This window comes from Chelonia mydas, chromosome 7 (genome assembly GCF_015237465.2).
Source record: "Chelonia mydas isolate rCheMyd1 chromosome 7, rCheMyd1.pri.v2, whole genome shotgun sequence".
Lineage (NCBI taxonomy): Eukaryota > Metazoa > Chordata > Testudines > Cheloniidae > Chelonia > Chelonia mydas.
Window position 1 is genome coordinate 111904705 of NC_057853.1, and position 19377 is coordinate 111924081.

At 43.1% G+C, this 19377-nt stretch overlaps 2 protein-coding genes across 4 annotated transcripts in view; one reads left to right on the plus strand and one right to left on the minus strand.

The window, feature by feature from the left end:
• The window catches only part of CASP7 (caspase 7), a 31122-nt gene extending 29461 nt beyond the window's left edge, over positions 1-1661 (minus strand). Inside the window, exon 1 of one of the 2 annotated variants that reach the window (XM_037904390.2) lies at positions 1161-1661. The gene's annotated coding sequence lies outside the window, so the exon portion shown is untranslated. The remainder of the gene's footprint in view (positions 1-1160) is intronic. The other variant, XM_037904391.2, reaches the window with a different exon arrangement.
• An 8484-nt stretch (positions 1662-10145) lies between these two features.
• Positions 10146-19377, plus strand: part of LOC102931741 (nebulin related anchoring protein) — a 58739-nt gene continuing 49507 nt past the window's right edge. The window contains exons 1-6 of one of the 2 annotated variants that reach the window (XM_043551903.1): positions 10146-10475; positions 10853-10947; positions 11747-11834; positions 15523-15627; positions 17250-17354; positions 18166-18273. In XM_043551903.1, coding sequence (XP_043407838.1) covers positions 10404-10475; positions 10853-10947; positions 11747-11834; positions 15523-15627; positions 17250-17354; positions 18166-18273 — 573 coding nt within the window. In that variant the 5' untranslated portion in view covers positions 10146-10403. The remainder of the gene's footprint in view (positions 10476-10852; positions 10948-11746; positions 11835-15522; positions 15628-17249; positions 17355-18165; positions 18274-19377) is intronic. The other variant, XM_007056334.3, reaches the window with a different exon arrangement.

Genomic DNA, 19377 nt, shown 5'->3' on the forward strand with positions numbered 1-19377 from the left:
TTAGGGTCCGGCACTGGGGAAGGGGGTGGAAGCATGGGGCGGAAAGAGTGGAGTTAGAGCGGAGGTTGGATATGGGAAGGGAGAGGAGAGAATTGGAGTGGGGGTTAGAGAGGTCTGACAGGAGGGAGAACATGGGGTTAAGTCAGTAGGGGCAGACACTGGGGAAGGAGGGGAAAGGATTGGGGAGGGTGGAAGGGCAGGGTTAGAGAGGATTAGGCACGGCGGGGGAAAAGGGGGATAGAGGGGCTCCAAACCTGCCTCCCATTACCCCTATGGGGAGCCCTGCGCCCCAGGGCCACTCCGGCCGGGGCCGCACCATACAGCTTGGCCCCGCTCCAGCCGGTGAGGTGAGAGGTGGAAGGGGGGGGGGGGGTGTCAGGTACTGCCGGGGGGGAGGGTCAGGGCTGGGAATAGGGGTGGGACAGGGTTTGAAAGGAAGGTGAGGTGAGGGGTGGAAGGAAGGGGGGGGGGTCAGGTACTGGGGGGGGTCAGGGCTGGGAACAGGGGTGGGAGAGGGTTTGAGGAGGGGTCAGGTACTGGGGGAGGGTCAGGGCTGGAAACAGGGCGGGAGGGGGTTTGAGGGGCAGGTGAGGTGGGGAGGTCAGGTCCCGGGGAGAGGATCAGCTCGGCTGGGAACAGGGGTAGGAGGGGGGGGGCAGGTCAGGTCAGGTACTGGGGGGAGGGTCAGGGCTGGGAACAGGGGTGGGAGGGGGTTTGGGGGGGGTCAGGTACCGGGGGGAGGGTCAGGGCTGGGAACAGGGGTGAGAGGGGGTTTGAGGGGGGGTGTCAGGTACCGGGGGGAGGGTCAGGGCTGGGAACAGGGGTGAGAGGGGGTTTGAGGGGGGGTGTCAGGTACCGGGGGGAGGGTCAGGGCTGGGAACAGGGGTGAGAGGGGGTTTGAGGGGGGGGGTGTCAGGTACCGGGGGGAGGGTCAGGGCTGGGAATAGGGGTTGGAGGGGGCTTGAGGGGGGGGGGTGTCAGGTACCGGGGGGCGGGTCAGGGCTGGGAATAGGGGTTGGAGGGGGCTTGAGGGGGGGGGTGTCAGGTACCGGGGGGCGGGTCAGGGCTGGGAACAGGGGTGGGAGGGCCGGACCCGCCCCGGGGGAGGGGGGATCAGACGCGGACAGGCGGGGGCGGTCGCCTCGCCAGGGCCCACTGACCTTGCGCCGTCCCCCTCTCCGTCTGCAGCCGGGCCCGCTCCCGCTCCCGTCAGCGCGGCGGTCTCTGACCGCGCGGGCAAAGCGAAAGGAAAAGCGGCAGGAGCCACGGGCCGCGCCCAGCGTCCGCGCCCTGTGCCCGGGCGGGCAGCTGCGGCGGCTCTTCCGCCTCGGAGGGGGCAGATACGAGCCCCACCCTCCTTGCGGGAGGGGCAGCCCCGCTGCCTCACAGGCGGCTGCCCCCTATCCCGCCCCTGAGGGGCACGGGGTGGGGACCAAGCTGTGACGGCCCCCCTAGCGCAAGAGGGGGCGAGGCGAAGCGCCCCAAACCTGCCCCCCATCAGCCCTGTGGGGAGCCCTGCGCCCCACAGCCACTCCTCAGGGCCTGAATATGGTGGGGAAATTTGCACCTTCTCGCTGTTTGGCAGCATGGGAGCCCTGAAAAGGGAATTTTCTCATATCTCTTTGCCCTCTTGCCAACCCCCAGCCTTCAAAATCCTGTGTCCTGCGGCTGCCCAAAATCCTGAGCTTGGCTTAACAAGCAGGAGGGCTTAGGGGGAGGCGGGTTGAAAAAACCCCACCCGTAGTCCTTTGGAGTTTCTTTTTCATTCCCTTCTGGTTTCTGAACAATTAGGGTGTGAACACAGTATTGCCAAGTCCAAACGCTCAGGAATCTGGCCCTAAAAGTCCTGAGATTAGTTTACAAATCATGAGGTGTTTTTAAAATAATAAATTGGGGGCGGGGCGTTATTTCTCTTCTAGCTTTTGATCCTTCCAGCTGTGTTTGCTTCATATGTTCAGGTGTTTCTCTGCAACCCTGAGAGTTAGAAACCGATTTCTTTTTTAAATGAAAGCTGAGAGTCTCATGGTTCTGGTAGCTGGGCCTTTAACAAAAATTAAGCATTTTGTAACTGACTAAACTAACGCCCTATGACTGCTGGGATCTTAACAGGGCACTTCACCTTGAATGGTCCCTTGATACGTGTGTCAACTACTTATGCTAAACAATCTGTTCCACCTTGTGACAATGTTTCCCTGATTTGAAGAAGAGCTCTGTGTAAACTCAAAAGCTTATCTTTCTCACCAACAGAAGGTTAAATAAAAGAGACTACCTCACTGACCTTGTTTTTCTAAAATTTGTGAGACCCCCCCAGTAAAATCAACACTGCATTTAGGTTACATTTTTAAGGTTTTCTCCACACCTCTAAGGGCTGGAATATATATTTTTTTAAAGCTGAGCTCATGTATTCATATGACTTCATGAGCTAGGGTTTTAGAAAGACCCCAAATACCACAAGACTTGTGATAAAATCACAAAACTTGGTAACACCCTCTTCTAAAAGCAAGGCCATTGTTGCTAGGAAACAGGTTTGGTTTTACTTGGAACAGCTCAATTTTTGTTTCTAATAAGTATGTTTTTTGTTCAAAAACAAATCCTTTTTCACTTGATAAAATTCACATAGTTAAGGAATGGTTTTCTACACTAAAGGACCCACTTCCAGGTGATTACAAAGTTAAACGTGTACCCTGCAGAATAAATTACAGTAGTAAAATAATTTCAAACCCCTGTGACATGCATAGATCTGCAGGTGCACCCCACTTTGCAGGATCAAAGCCTTAAATGGTTAAAAATGGAATATCTAGGTCAAAAATCCTAGATGCGCAGCATAATCTGTAACCCTGATTTTAACATGCAGGTGTGAAAACTTGGTGGCCTTGCACCAAAACGGAAGGACAATGAAATCAACAAATAGAGAGCAGTACCTCTCTAAGGAACTCCGACAAGAACTGGAAATACCAGACTGGACTCAGTCCTGTTTCATTCTTCCAATTCTAGGCCACTGTTTAAAAGTAGTTAAAACATTTTATTTTTATTTATTCTTATTCTTATAATGTTTACTTCAACCCCATCCATGGCTTTGGCTTTGGTTTACTTCAACCCCATCCATGGCTTTCACAGTAATTAAAAATACATAATATGAATATAATCAACACCATTGCTGCAATGGCCATTGTCATCTCCTCTCCTGGGCGGAAGAACCTCAAGTGAGTTATTTAATAATATTATTAGATTAGATTTTCTAGCTGTGATGTAACTAGGGCCATTATCTTGGCTGTGGTTGATAGGCCAAGTGTCCCGTTTGTTACATAGCCTGTTAGGTTTGTTAATGCTTGGAATTCTTTGAAATAAAAGGCTTTCCCCAACCCCAGGTGGGGCCTCCCTGTATCTCAATGGCAGAAGCAATAGGAGGGGGAGAGGGGCAGAGAATGAGCTTGGTATTGGCTTTGCCTCCCCACAGCACATCAAGTGCAGGTGACTTGGGGCAAGGGTAGGGTGACCAGATGTCCCATTTTTAAAAGGACAGTCCCATTTTTTGGGACTTTTTCTTATATAGGTGCCTATTACCCCCCACCCCCTGTCCCGTTTTTTCACAGTTGCTATCTGGTCACCGTAGGTAAGGGGAAGTAATTTGCTCTTGTCTGGGATGTAGCAGGTTACACCCCCCAGGAGCAAATGGGGAGTATGGAGGAAATTGTGAATCTCTGAGTTAAATTTTCTTCCCTGAACTCCTTCTGGGATGTGTGAAAGTAGAATGAATTATATTTAAATTATAATTCATTAAAGAAATGCTGCTTGAAAGGTTTGTTGAAATATAGTTGTCAGGAAGAGAAACATTAAGGAGTGTGAGACAATGGGTCCTCAAACTAATTAACTTAGAGCTCCTACTGAGCTAGGAGATTGGTAAACGTTAGTATGCAAATAAGATATGTATGTATATTTGTCAGTTTCTCTTCCTTTTGTCTCTTATGTTAAATTGGCTTTGGCTTATCTGCATAAATAAGTTAGCTTGAGCTTTTGTATGGGGCTCGCATATCTGGGTGCATTGGCAAAGCGCTTTGCTAATAAACAGAGTGGTCTGACAAATTTATGAGCCTTGAATCTGACTTTGACAATTTGGAGGTTCCACCGAGACGGCAACCATCTTCACTGGGGCCGTGTGACTCCTCACCGTTCTTAGGACGGCCGTGGCAAGCCGACACCTGGGCATGTGGCCCGAGTGGTCCTCCGCCAGAACGGAAGGGTGCATGACCACAGTGAAGCCTACACCATCGAACCTGTTGGTTACCACTCTGTTCTGGTAGGGATCCTGGGATCTGACATCAGGAATCTGGTCAGGTAATTATTTCTGTGTTTTGTCTGGACTGAGGACTGTCTTGTCTCTGTGTCTATCCATCCTCCCTGTGGTGTGTTTGAGTCTGGGCGCCGTCTCCGTCCGGGGATTGGCTGACCAAAGGGTTTCTGTCCCCACGGTCTGAGTGAGTGAAATCTGCACAATCGCAGCCGCACCACGCCTTGGGTAAAACCCTTGGTGTGAAAGCAAGGGCGATTGAGGCAGTAGCCTGTGGGCTCCTTTTGTGTGTTGCACCGGGCATCGCTCTGACGAACGCAATTTTCCTTCTTGTGTGATTGGTGTGTAAAGTCCTCCTGTATGGGTAACCAGACGTCTAAGTCGGGACAGTTCCCTAAAGGAACGCTGGCTCATTTTATATATTTTAGGAAGGGTCCGGACTCCTGTAAATTTCTGGAAAAATGGTCTAGGCTAACTCAGGAGAATCCCAAAATTCAGTGGCCACTGTTAGGATCTTGGGACAAAGACCGAGTAGACATCTTAAAAGACAAACTCGGCCAACCTAAAACTAAATTGGCAAAAGGAGAGGTTGATTGTTTCATGCAGTGGTGGGAAGAGGCAAATCATAGGTGGACAGAATCAAAGATTTGCCTCTCTCAAAGATTCTGGCTTCTATCCCACCAGATGCAACTCATTTTACTGTTGTTGATTTGTGCTCTGCTTTCTTTTCTGTCCTGGTTCACCCTGACTCCCAGTTCCTGTTTGCCTTTTCTTACGAGGGGCAACAGTACACATGGACCACACTGCCCCGGGGGTATACTGAAAGCCCGTCGTATTTTTCCCAGGCATTAGCCCGAGACTTTGCTGACCTTGTTTTCCAGTCCAGGTCCACACTAGTCCAATATGTAGATGATCTACTCCTCTGTTCCCCTTCATTGTCTTCCTCTTTAGTGCTCCTTACTGCCCTAGCAAATAAGGGTCACAAAGCTTCTCACTCTAAACTACAACTCTGTCAAGCTTCTGTCACATACCTTGGCTTTCTCCTCTCCCAGGGTTCCTGTGCACTTTCTCCCACCCGCGTCCAAGCTACCCTTAGCTTTCCCCGATCCCGCTCCCCATGCCAGGTCCGGAAGTTTTTAGGCCATGGCTGGATTTTGCAGACAATGGATTCCCTAATATGCCTCCCTTGCAAAACCTCTCCAGGAACTCACTCGATTCTCTGTGCCTGACCCCATGCCGTGACCCCCTGAGGCCAATTCTGCCTTTGTTTCCCTCAAACAGGGTTTGGCTTCTGCCTTAGGGCTGCCTGACTATTCTAAGCCTTTTACCCTTTTCTGCCACAAACAATCTGGGTGTGCACTTGGAGTTCTCACTCAGGTGCATGGAGAAAAGAACTGCCCAGTGGCTTATTTCTCTGCCACTTTAGACCCTGTTGCCCAAGGCTTACCCCCCTGCCTGCGTGCTGGGGCTGCTGCAGCGCGCCTAGTCAAAATATCTGATTCCCTTGTTCTCTGCTCTCCTCTTACCCTCCTGGTCCCTCCCTCTGTAGAAACTCTCCTGCTACAACGTAACACAGGCCACCTCTCCTCTGCCCGCCTTACCAGGTACAAACTTTTACTACTATCAGCTTCATATATCACCATAAAGCGTTGTTCTCAGTTAAACCCTGCCACCCTCCTTCCTTTGTCTAATGACGGTGATCCCCACGACTGCTTTGCAACTGTCTCTGCTGTCACCGTCCCGCGCTCTGACCTTTCTGATGTCCCTCTCCCTAACTCTGACCTTGTTTTATTTACTGATGGTTCCTGTGTTCGAGACGACCAAGGTCGTCTCCTTGCAGGATACGCTGTAGTTTCACTCTCTGAAACCCTGGAAGCTGCGCCTTTACCTTCTGTAACCTCAGCACAAGTCGCTGAATTAGTTGCCCTCACCTGTGCCTGCTTTTTGGCGGAGGGACGCTCGGCCACCATTTACACTGACTCCCGCTATGCTTTTGGGGTTGTTCATGACTTTGGTACCCTCTGGCAAACTCGGGGTTTCCTTACCTCTGCTGGTACCCCTATTAAAATGGGCCCTACATTGCTGCCCTCCTGTATGCAGTTTTACTTCCGTCTGACCTAGCTATTGTTAAGTGCCCTGGCCACTCAATGGCAGATACTGATGTTGCTAAGGGTAATGCATTTGCTGACGCCTCTGCTAAACATGCTGCTGCCATAGAACCTTCCCCAGATGCATTTCTATGTTCCCTTTCTGTTTCTATATCGCTGCTGTCCCTCACTGACCTCACCCTGCTCCAAGACTCTGCCCCAGAAACCGAGAAAGAATCCTGGGTTGCCCAAGGTTGCTCTCTACATCCCGATTCTCTTTGGCACTCGCCGACTGGCGCCTTTTTAGCCTCCTTTTCACTCTGTCCGTCTCTGGCCGCCCTGCTACACAGTGTTTTGCATGTCGGAAAGGAGGGGATGGTCTCTGCTGTAACTAAGACAGGATGGTGGGCCCCCCATTTTAGCTCTTTTGCAGCCCGCCACTGTGCAGCCTGTACCATTTGCCAAAGCCATAATATTGGTAAACCTGTAAAAGTGGCCCAGGGGTTCCGGGGTCTGCCTCAAGCACCGTTCTTGCATTGGCAACTTGATTTTGTACAAATGCCTAAGTGTCAACAATATGAATTTATATTGGTTATGGTATGTTTATTCTCTGGTTGGATTGAAGCCTTTCCTTGTCTCAAGGCTGACTCACTGTCTGTTGCCAAATGTTTGTTAAATCATATTATGCCTGCCAAGGGAATTCCTGCTACTCTGTCCAGTGATCGGGGCACACATTTTAGTGGACAACTTGTTCAACACCTGGACCGTATATTGCATATCAAACACCTGTTGCACTGTCCCTACCACCCGCAGAGTGCAGGTGCAGTTGAAAAACGAAATGGTGTACTTAAGAATAAGCTTGCTAAAATTTGTGACTCTACAGGATTAAGCTGGCCAGTAGCCTTACTATTAGCCCTTATGGACATGAGATCCACTCCATCCCAAAGGCATAAATTAAGTCCCTTTGAAATTGTTATGGGACGCCCTATGCGAGCTATGACTACCATTACTCCCGTTCCAGATTTGAACTTGACTCACAGTGCGCTCCTTCAGTATTGCAAGGGACTAATGCAAGCTGTAAGTCACTTCCATTCACAGGTTCGAGCCGCCTGGCCCATGGAACCCACCTCCGACTCTTGCCACAACCTTGAGCCAGGTGATTGGGTCTAAGTATGGCGCCATCATCGAAAGCACACCTTGGAGCCCCGGTGGAAGGATCCTCATCAGGTACTGCTTACTACACAGACGGCTGTTAAACTATCTGGCATCACAGCGTGGATACATGCTTCACAGTGTAAGAAGGCACCATCCCCAGAGAACCAATCATCACCTCAGGACAACGCAGAGTCAATTTTGACTCCAGAAGAAGATGTAGAGGAACAGTCTGCAATACCTTACAATCTATGCTCTCGTAAGGGTTGCCAGAAGCAGATGACGAACAACAACAAAAAGCAGTAGCGAGCCTAGCGCCTACTGCCTGGTGGGCATAAAACCGTAAAAAGTTGAGGTTGTCAGAACCAGAAGAGCCTTGCTTCCAACATGCGCCTCTGCCTGTTCCTCGGCTGCTGGTATCTTACGGTCTGGGGAGACCACGATGACAATTCTTTTATCCAGCAGCAGGTGTGGATAGCTCAGACCCTTAATATTTCTAATTGCTGGGTCTGCAGCCACATCCCAGCCCACTCTCAAACTGGTGTTCCTGTCCTGGCTATCCCACTCAAGTCCCCAGACCTCACTGGAGGGCCTCGTCCATTTAACAAAATATGGAACAGCAATGACACTTGGGAAGTGGTGGGAATAAATGCATCTAAATGGATAAGTGTGGTGGAGGGAAAAGGTCATTGGTGTTGGGTGTGTAATGGGACAGGGCTGGATCTGGGGAAAAGCCGTTGCCTTCAGCATATTGTGGCCAATGGTGTATGGGATTATTCAAACAAAACTAAAAAGTGGCAGTCCGGGTATGGAGATATGAATTTTTTCTCAACCTGGGATCAAACAGAGAAATCTATCTCATGTTCCCCCTATAGTAATGTTAGTGAAAACAATACAATCTTTCAATGTCATGCAAATAACACCACTCCTCGTAAGGAGAATTACCCTGTACCCTTTGGGGGATACTACTCCTCCTTTGCAAACACCTATATGACAAATGGGTGCAATCAACCCTTACCGGCCTTAATAGGCCATCACTGGGTGTGTGGGACCAGAGCTTATACCGCACTACCAGCTAATTGGCCAGGAATCTGTTATCTTGCCCAGCTCTTCCCACAATTCCGAGTGCTAGGAACCTTCCCTCGAGAACGCCTCCGCAATTTCAGGCGAAAAAGAAGGGACTTAACAGATGCCCAATGGTATGTAAATAACATAAGCCCTTTAACCTGGGAAGAGGCCATTGGCGGTTCCTTAATACCATTAGGGGGAGTAATACACCATGCAAAAAGGCTCCTAAGGTTACAAGCAGTAGTTGAAATAATGGCAAATGAAACCGGAGAAAGTTTAAGAGCCCTGGCCAAAGAAACAGGGGCAATCCGACAGATGGCCCTCCAAAACCGTCAGGCTTTGGACATAGTGCTGGCGGCAAAAGGAGGGACTTGTGCTCTCATTGGAAAAGACTGCTGTGTGTATATACCAGACAACACCAATGAGGTAATAGATCGTGCTAGCCACTTAGAGCAAATCGCATATCTTCCCCACGAAGAGCCAAGTTCTTTATGGAAGTGGCTAAGTAACCTTTTCAATTTCTCTGGCATAGAAAACTGGTTGTTTCAGGGAGCCCTAACTCTCCTGTTTGGAATCCTAATAATTTTTGTATGTTTTCAGTTACTTTCCTGTTGTATCCAAAATTGTGTTAGGCATGCTACACAGATAACTGCCCCAAAACAGAGTGCTAATTTGATGATTTTAAATATCACTGATGAACAAAGAGATAAAGAACGATTGATATGTGGAACCCAGTAATTGTTGGTCATTGTGTAGCTTGACCAAAAGGAGGGATTGTGAAAGTAGAATGAATTATATTTAAATTATAATTCATTAAAGAAATGCTGCTTGAAAGGTTTGTTGTCAGGAAGAGAAACATTAAGGAGTGTGAGACAATGGGTCCTCAAACTAATTAACTTAGAGCTCCTACTGAGCTAGGAGATTGGTAAACGTTAGTATGCAAATAAGATATGTATGTATATTTGTCAGTTTCTCTTCCTTTTGTCTCTTATGTTAAATTGGCTTTGGCTTATCTGTATAAATAAGTTAGCTTGAGCTTTTGTATGGGGCTCGCATATCTGGGTGCACAGGCAAAGCGCTTTGCTAATAAACAGAGTGGTCTGACAAATTCTGTGAGCCTTGAATCTGACTTTGACAGGTGGCATAGCTACCTTACACAGGGCTGTTCCTAAAGGCACACACTATCGCTTAGTGAGCTCTAGGGTGACCAGATGTCCTGATTTTATAGGGACAGTCCTGATATTTGGGGCTTTTTCTTACATAGGCTCCTATCACCCCTCACCCCCATCCTGATTTTTCACACTTGCTGTCTGGTCACTCTAGTGAGCTCATATACCGCACATGGAGGTGACCAGCTACCTACTAATTTGATAATGGTACTGTTGATACCATTAGCTCCATCCTGGGGTTATGACAACTCATGTTAAACTGCAAAGCCTAGAAACTGAATGACCAGTTTCTATCATTCACATGAACATGATTCTTTTCTATGAGTTCACTCTTCTATTTAGAGAAATATGTCACTGAGAGCTCCCCTTCTGTACATACTTACCCAGTTGCCAAAATAACCCCTCTTAGTAACTGGCAGCTTTAAAAGCCAGCCAGCAGCTGACTTCGAAGCAGAAGGTCAGCAAAAGAGAGTGAGACACTTCGATTCAGAACTTTAATGTGATCCTTGATTGCAGAGCAAAAGGGCTTGATTGCGCTATCTGGAGTGTGTTACATACAGACTGGAAAGATACCTTCATAGTCTTTGAACCTTTTGTGTATATATAGATATATATATTCTTCACTCTGTTGATTTCAAGATGAATGTTCAGCCTTGTGCTAGATGCGGTTTTGGGGTTTACTCTGCTGAGAAGATAAACTGTATAGATCAGGTCAGTAGACATTCTCTATCTTGATCATTTTGGACATTAATAAACATATGCATTGGTACTTTACTTACTAATATTGGGCCTCATCCTGCTTCCATTGAAGACACTGCCAAAACTCCCCAGACTGTACATTCTTTATTCATACTGGATTTCAGAACTGAGATGAACTTCATGATAAAAGTTTGTTGGAACAAAATTAAAAACAACAAACAAATTCAAAATGACAATTGATCTATTTAGTGCATGTCCATTCACACAGTGGGAAATGGTTATTAATTATATGGATAGAAGGGATCAATATTGGTGTTTAAAAATCACTAGAATAATACAATATGAAATACAAGAAACTTTCACTATATTTTTATCTTTTGCAATTCTAGACATGGCACAAAGCCTGTTTTCACTGTGAAGTCTGCAAGATGATGCTGACTGTAAATAACTTTATCAGCTATCAGAAAAAGCCTTACTGTCAAGCGTAAGTGTGCTTCCTTCTAAAAAATAATCATGGTGTAAAATTTAAGTTACCATAATTCATTAGAAGAGTATGTTTGGGACAGATTCTGGTCTCACATATTGTTGTGTGAAACCAGAATAACTCTACTGATTTAGTTGGGGTTGGTCCTGCTTTGAGCCGGGGATTGGACTAGATCACCAATTGAGGTCTCTTCCAACCCTAATATTCTATGATTCCATGATGCTTCAGTGGAATTACTCTGGATTAATATGGGCAGCACTGGCAGATGAGATCGGAATCTGACCTCATATGTAACATTTCCACATTTGTCATGTTGTCTTGCAGCTTAGAAGACACCAAAATAAGTGTCATTTGAAGTATTTAGAAAAGTAAACTATTGTGACTATACTATGATTTCTGTATTGGCGATTAAGAGTTAACAAGATGTGAATTCACTTAGTAGCCAGAAAAATATGTAAAATGCAGATTTTAGAGGGAGGTTTTTTTCTGAAAGTTTTTTATTTCATAATGATCAATTCCTGTCAAATTTGTCATTTGAAAGGAAGAGATGACAGTTGTTTTTTATTCTATTATTCTCTTTTGTTATTAGAAACACAGCATTGATATGATATGATCATTAAAATTAATTTAGTTGTAGGCATCTACTCTATAAAACAATAACTTGTGGGTAACCCAATAGTCATGTTGGGGAGTGGGATGGGTTCATTCAGTGTTTTTAAGAAATATAAGACTAAAAAGAAAACCTATCTTTCTGGTGGTCAATAACGTTTCTAATTTCCCATTACACTTTCTTTTGTAGACATAACCCAAAAAACAACACATTCACAAGCGTATATGAGACACCTGTAAATATAAATGTGAAGAAACAATCAGAAGCAGTAAGTGAGGTAAGAAGCTTTAGGAACAAATGTGTTTTATATTCAGCTGTATTTTATGTTTCAAAAGACACCATTGTAGTCATGTGTTCTGTTCTAGAAATGTTCTAAAACAAAAAGTCCAGGCAGAAACTCCTTCTTCTCTCCCATGGTCTCTTTGAGAGTATTAAAAGTTTGTACCCAGGTTTGGATCACAATTTTGAAAACGAGCCCCAACAATCAAATACTCCCATACTTAAGGGGTTTGAAATCCAGATCTTGATTCAAATTTCCCAGTTTGATCCCATCTCTCGCTTGGTTATGCTGATGTATAGATTTGTTACAATTTTTCCTTAGAAATATATCAGTTTTATGTAGAAGAAGACACAGTTTGTAACATTTGTTATAAATATTTCAGTGAATGCTGGAGCTGGCCGGAAACTTTTGAAATTTAGACGAAATGAGGGAAAATGTCTAAAATTTTATATGTAGTGTGCTGTTGCTGTGTTGGTCCCAGGATATCAGAGAGACAAGATGGATGAGGTAATTTTGTGGAATATTTTTCCTTTTTTCAACAAGAAAATTTTTTCTATCTCTGGTGAATTTGTATCCTACGTATTCATTTTAAAAAGAGGAATAATATATTGTGCCTGTTCAACTCTACATTGGAGAAACAAGGTGGGTGGGAGAGACAAGCTTTTGAGCTTACGCAGAGCTCTTCTTCATGTCTGGGAAATGTATTCAGGGTGTCACAACTAAATATAGGGTGGAACAGATTTAGTGTAAGTAGTTAACACATATTACATGTATTTTAGACCTGAAGAAGAGTTCTGCATAAGCTCAAAAGCTTGTCTCTCTCACCAACAGAAATTCGTCCAACAAAAGATGTTACCTCAATCTGCCTTATCACTCTACATGGCTACAACACTGCTTAGAACTCTACATTATAAAGCCGTTGAATTACATTGCAAAGAAAAAGAGCAAAAGAATAATTTTGTCAATATCACTAGGAACCCCCAAGGTAGAATTATAGCCTTACTTCTTGTACATTTGGGGCCTCACAGTCCTTACTCGGGCAGCAAATCTATTAATATTATTGGGAATCTTCCTGATTGAGAAATACAGGCTCAGTGTGTAAAGGGATACTTATCTAATATTGTAAGTGGCAGTGCTCACAGAAAATTGCTAGGAATGCTGAACAAAGCTGTGCAAACTTGATAGTTTCCATCATGTGGGTTCATGAAGAGATTTTTGTAAACTTTCTATCACTTGCTTTGAATTCTGAGTTCAAACACCAAGCAAAACTTGACTGAAATCCCCAAGTCTTTGATACCAAGCCACAAAGCAGCTTCAGTTTTATTATAATCTGTACCCAGAAGGTTTTTCAAGCATCTGATGAACTTGGCTGAGATTTATAAAAAATACAAAGTCAGGTTTTGCATGGTTTTGTTTTGAGAACATTTTTACTGAAATATTATGGGCGCATTGGATTTTCTTGTACCTGTATCAAAGGCTGTTGTGCTCCTGAAAAACACTGGGGGAGCTCAAAGTCTTTTTGTTTTATGGCATTCTTTCCTGTCTTGTGGTGGTTTCCTCCAAAGACATTTGTTTCAGTTTTGTATTTCTGGTAACTTTAATGTTAGAAAAGTACATAGTAAGATGGCAAATAACCACTGGTAACTGGCCCATTTCCATATGTAATGTAGCTTTATTGACTTTAGTCCCCTTTGACGCTATAAAAACTATTGTGATTATTATATATAGTAAGCATAAACAGTGTGTTCATATATGATTTCATGTCCTACTAAAAATTCTCTGTAAAATAAGGGAAGGAAGTTGTCTTATTTAAATTATTGCACACACTGTTCATATTTTTTCTGCTTTCTGGACAATGCTGGCATCATCCATTTAGCAGCATTCATCATACGTTGCACTTTTTCTCCCATCTTTCTTGCACACCATTTTTATGCATCAGGTTTTTGCAATAACTCAGACAATCTTACAACAACAACCAGTATACTTCCTTTAAATTTTGTGTGACAGAGCTGGTCTGGAATGAGTCTGGGATTATTGCAGGTTCTATTTCTGTTTGCAGACTGTGATATGAGACTCTGTTACTTCCAGTGTGTTGGTGTGTATATATACACGCAAGGCAAATTATAGTTCAGAGATCACTTTCCCTTCTTTTCTCACCTAAAGGAGCTTCTGTCCCTTTCAATCACATAGGGAATTTTGAACTCCAAAGAGGGGGTAGCTAAGGGCCTGATTCTGCAGTCCTTACTCACTGAAAGTCCCCATTCACTTATATGGCAGTTTTGGGTCTAGAACTATGTATGCTAAATGTATAAAAGAATTCTCACTTGAGAAAATGTTTGAGTTGAAATGTTAATGATCTCAAGTAAAAAGCATATTCAACTGGTAAAACTGAATATGCTTTTACTTGAGAACATTACATTACATTAGAGAAGAAGGATGGTTTTGCTCGTAAGGCACTAAACTAGGACTCAAGAATTGAGTGCAATTCATTGCTGTGCCACTGACTTCCTGTGAGACATCAGGCAAGTCACTTAATCTCTCTCTGCTACTTCTCTTCACCTGTAAAATGGAGATATTGATACACATTTTTAGCATTCTTCTGTCTTGTCTATTTAGATTGTAAGCTCTTCGGAGCAGCAGCTGTTTCTTATGTGCGGGTACAATACCTAGCACAGATAGCGCCCAATCTCAGTTGGGGCCTCTAGGTGCTATTGCAAAACAAATACTAAATTGTAATAAAGTGAAGACATGGAGCTCAATTTTGCCATTAATTTACATTTGTGCAACTTCACTGACTTCACTGAGGCTGCACAGGGTAAAGGAGGTAGAATATTACCCACTGACTGATACACAGGACCAGTGTTTCATACTAACACTTGAACTGTATGTTCTGTGCAGATTTCTCTCTTGATTTCAGTTGTTGTTATATTACTGGTGTCTAAGAAACAAATTCTCTTCTCAGATTTTCATGGTAGGTTTCAATTCCAGTGTGCTGCTCCTGTGTGAGCAGAATATCTTAGTCAGAAGCCACTATGTGGATCAGAGAACAGATGTTTGCACTAAGGGATAAATCTAACCTCCTTCTCCACCGATACCTTAGGCAGTGGTAGGAGGCAGGTCTGTGTTCCTTGCATGGCACAGAATCTAGTGCTTGTGTGGCCTTCCTGTATGGCAGTTGACAGAGGGAGGATGGTGATAAACAAAAGGATTGAAGTAGAGTTGGCCAAGTAAAGGGGACTCTGGTGGGGTGGAAAGGGAGAAGAGAGTGCAGTGAGCAATGTTTTCTCAAGGGCTGCAGAGTTTGGGTTGTCTAGGCCTGTGTTTGTTTTGTAGGGCCTAACATAAAATGGTGTCTCTCTGTATCTGTATATTTTTAAAAATATATGGCTATATCCTCAGTTGATGAAAACTGACATAGCTTTCAATGCCAGTCTACACCAGTTGAGGATCTGGTACATAGATATACACACAAAGTAGCAGAGGTGTGCATTTGATCATAGCTTTGTTATGTTAGGAAGTAAACAAAGTCTTGCACTGGTTTAAAATGATTCTCGCTGCATTTTGCACTTACTGTATAGTACTATGTACCCAGGCGCGTTCAGCACTTTCCCACCTTAAAATGACAGCCTGATGCATCCGTGATGTGAGAAAAACCTATACATAATGATGCCATTATTTTTTGTAGATTAAATATCGAGAAGAGGGGGAACAATTCAAATCGTTTTTTCACTGGGATGTGACATCTACAGATATGGAAACTGCCCATGGAGTTCAACAGCTGGCCAGTCAGGTTAGAGACATTCTTCAAGTACACACGTTCATGTGAACAGCTAGTATGCAACCCGCCAAACGTCGGCCTGGTGTGAGCTACTGCCCCATGCTAAATGGGATGATTATTGCTAAGCTTTTATTCACCATATTTCAGTCATGAGAGTCCATTTATTATTATTTCCTTAATAGCCTGTTTAAATTGCACTTGCTCTTCTAGGTAGCATATTTTAGTCATTAAAAAGAGGAGAGCAAGAGTCAGGAGATTTGGATTCTATTCCTGACTTGGCCATGGAGTCATGCATGAGCTCGGTCAAGTCACTTACATTCTCTGTGCCTTTGTTTCCCCTTCTGTAAAATGGGTATAATCAGACTTGCCCATCTCTGTAAAACTTTCAGAGATCCTCAGATGAAAGTTGCTGTGTAAGTGCTAAGTATTATTATAATCCATCATTTGTCTTGCCACTTTTTCTATTTACTGCAAATATTGAATGAAATTCTGGCCCCATTAATGTCAATGGTAAAACTCCCATTGACTTCCCTGAGGCCAAGATTTCACCCATTGTGTTTTGCTAGTGTTTTTTTTTTTCTGCCTGCCCCAGTTTCTCCTCTGACTTGATCCTGAAGTAGAGCCATAATGCTGAATTTGTGACAGTATTAATTTTCAAGGTGAGTGTTGCAAACACAGGATCAGGGACAGAAAGAAATTGGGCAGGGAGTTAGGAATCCCTGATTAAATTTATCTGTGTGAGCTAGTAATAAAGGGAGAACAGAAAATGACTGCTCAAGATAACTATTTATTTAAAAATAAAAGGTTTTTGCTAGTGTTAAAAAATAAATCTCCCTTAACGCAGAGACTGGAACAGTAATAGAAAATGTAGAGGGCTAGCTCGATGATTTATTAGGCTATAGAATCATTCATCTTATTTTGGTGTATCAGACCCATCCCACTTCAGTAATAACTAAAATATGCTGCTTTTGAAATGGTCTAAGCCCATTATCACTCTTCTTGGCAGTCTCAGCAGACAGCCCAAGTACTCACAAGTCTATAAATAACTGTCATCTCAAGAAGCTGTCCCTTTTGGCTGGGCAAAGTAGATGCTGCCTGCGCGGGTAAACAGAGGACTTCACTTTTCAGAGCTTTCAATCTGGCATTTTTCACACACTCTGAATTCTTATGAAATAGGTCTGACAAAAAAGAAAATGTATCAATCTTCCATTTGCTGAATTTTCAGTTTTCAGATTTGCCTGCACAACATCTGGCACAGATTTAGCACTAACAGTAATGCTGGGCTAGCAAATTCATTGCTGTTTGCGTGATGTTCGGCGTTACTCAGCAAATGTTTTACTGGAGTTTCAGGACATGGGCCCTAATTTCGTATTGCTTAAGCAAATCTTATGGAATGTGCTCAGAAATATTCTTTGATGTGGAAAGGGTCAGCACAAAATTCATATCACTTAAGATCCATCTGTGTTCTCAAAATGAGACTGAAGAGGAGCATAGGCCTCATGCTTTCCCTCTGCATAGGAGTATGTGTCACCCATAATGAATGATGGTTTTCTTTTCCCTGCCTGGCAGATTAACTATTCAGGTTTAAAAATGAGTATACACATTTCCGCTGACTTAATCTTTCCTTTTTTTAGAAAGCCTACCAAGCTGCATATGAAGAAAACAAATCCTGGTATTCTGGAACCATCCCAGATCCTGAAACGGTCAGGATAACTCAGGCACAAAAGACTCTCAATGATGTATGTGGGCTGACGTTTGCAATAACTTTATTTGTATGTGTTATAGTGTTCTGAGGACTTTCCAGTTTAGAATAGCCAAACTTTCAATAACAAATTACAAAAGGAGAAGGTGACATGCATTTACTGCTATGTTGAGACACAGTGTTGAGCCTTGTGAGCGCTATCTATATATACCGTCAAGGTCACCAACAGTGTTACTGCCAAGCTTAGAAATTATATTCAAGTGGAACTACCATGAACTTCTGCAATTAAGATACACTTCAGCTACAGGACAGTAACATCTTAAGTAACTTTGATTGTAGATGGAGTCTAATGTATTCTACATCTTCCAGTGGTGCTACCACCTATAGGCTGCACCAACAGTGGATTACACATCTTATTTTTTGTACAGTAGATAAGGATCTATTGCCTTTCCATCAACCTGAAGTGAATGGAAATCAAACTTGGTATAAGAATTGAAGATCTGTGCCTATGCAAGGTGGTCTTTACTAAACTAGTGACTAATAGTAAATATTTTGTTCGCAAAAATATTAAAGGATTATAAACAGATTTTTTCCACTTTACATAGGAAATGTTCCTAAATTTTGAACTTAAGAAATACATTTTCTTTTATGTGTCAATTATTTTAAAACTCTTTAAACATGTGTAGCCAAACTGATGGGATTTCCACTTTGGTTAAGTCCATTATGGTTTTTAAAAGTCATCAGGATAATATAACCCATAACAATTAGAATGTGAGCATTAAAAGAGGTGTCACATTAATGGACAGAGGATTTTTCTTTAAGAAAATAAAAATTGTATAATTTTCTAGTTGAAATACACAGAAGAATATGAACAACAGAAAGGCAAGGGCAGCTTTCCAGCCATGATGACTCCAGCTTACCAGATAGCTAAGAAAGCCACTCAGCTAAGCAGTGACGTAAGTCCCAATTTGTGTGTGTCAAACTTACTGAAGTTCAGCGAAACTTGGATTTAAAACAGTTCACGTTAAAAGGTGCATTCCATAACCAACACTAATTGTAAAATAACTCCTGTAAAAGTGAAAAAATCTTGAACATGATACATTGACACAGGAATCTCTAGCAAACTAGATAGCCTTGGAAGAATGTCCCATGTAACAAGTGGAGCTTGAAACTTGTCTCTTTCACCAACATAAGTTGGTGCAATAAAAGATGTTGTCTCACCCACCTTGTCTTTCATGTATAACAAGTGACAGTATGGGCATTTTCTAAGATATAGGGGACACTTATGACATAATGGCCATCTCAAATTTTAAAAAAATGAATTGCTGTACCATTTTACGCCATCTCAAATTTAAAAACAATTAATTGCTGTACCATTCTATACCCTGTGAATTATTTGCTCTTATTTTCCTTTTTTATTTTTATTCATTTACTCATCCACTTATTCCAACTTTTTTGTCTCTCGTTCTTTCCCTTTTAGTATGTAACATTATATAACAATACACTAGTAAATTGATTTACCTAGAATTTACTTTAACTTATCTATGGACGTAATGTACCATGTTATAAAAATAACAATCCAAAGAAATCCAGTGAAAATAAGAACCATGCAAAACATTTGAAAAATGCTGTTGTGGCTTCCATGTCAACCATTGCGATAATATAGTTGTAAGCAAGAGGGGTTTGGGTCATTTCTGAAGAATCTTGGAGTGATTTTATTGAAGAATATTGTTCCCCCAAAACAAACACTTTGGACCATATCCAGCTGCTCCCACTGAGTTTGGAGTCTTTCCTTTGACTTTTATAGGCATTGCATGGGGACCGTAATATGTAGACAGCTTACTATATTGTAGATATCAGCATAACCAGTCTTTTTTTTCCTGTTTCCCTGTATTAATAAAGAGAGAACGCTGTATGAAGTACCAGAAAAAATAGTTTTTTCCCCATAGTGCAGTTTTCTTTAATTGCCATAAAATGAACACCTTTGGCACTTGATAGATCAGGCTGAGTGAAATAATAGAACAATTAAGCTAATGCACATAGTTTGATGAGTAAAATTA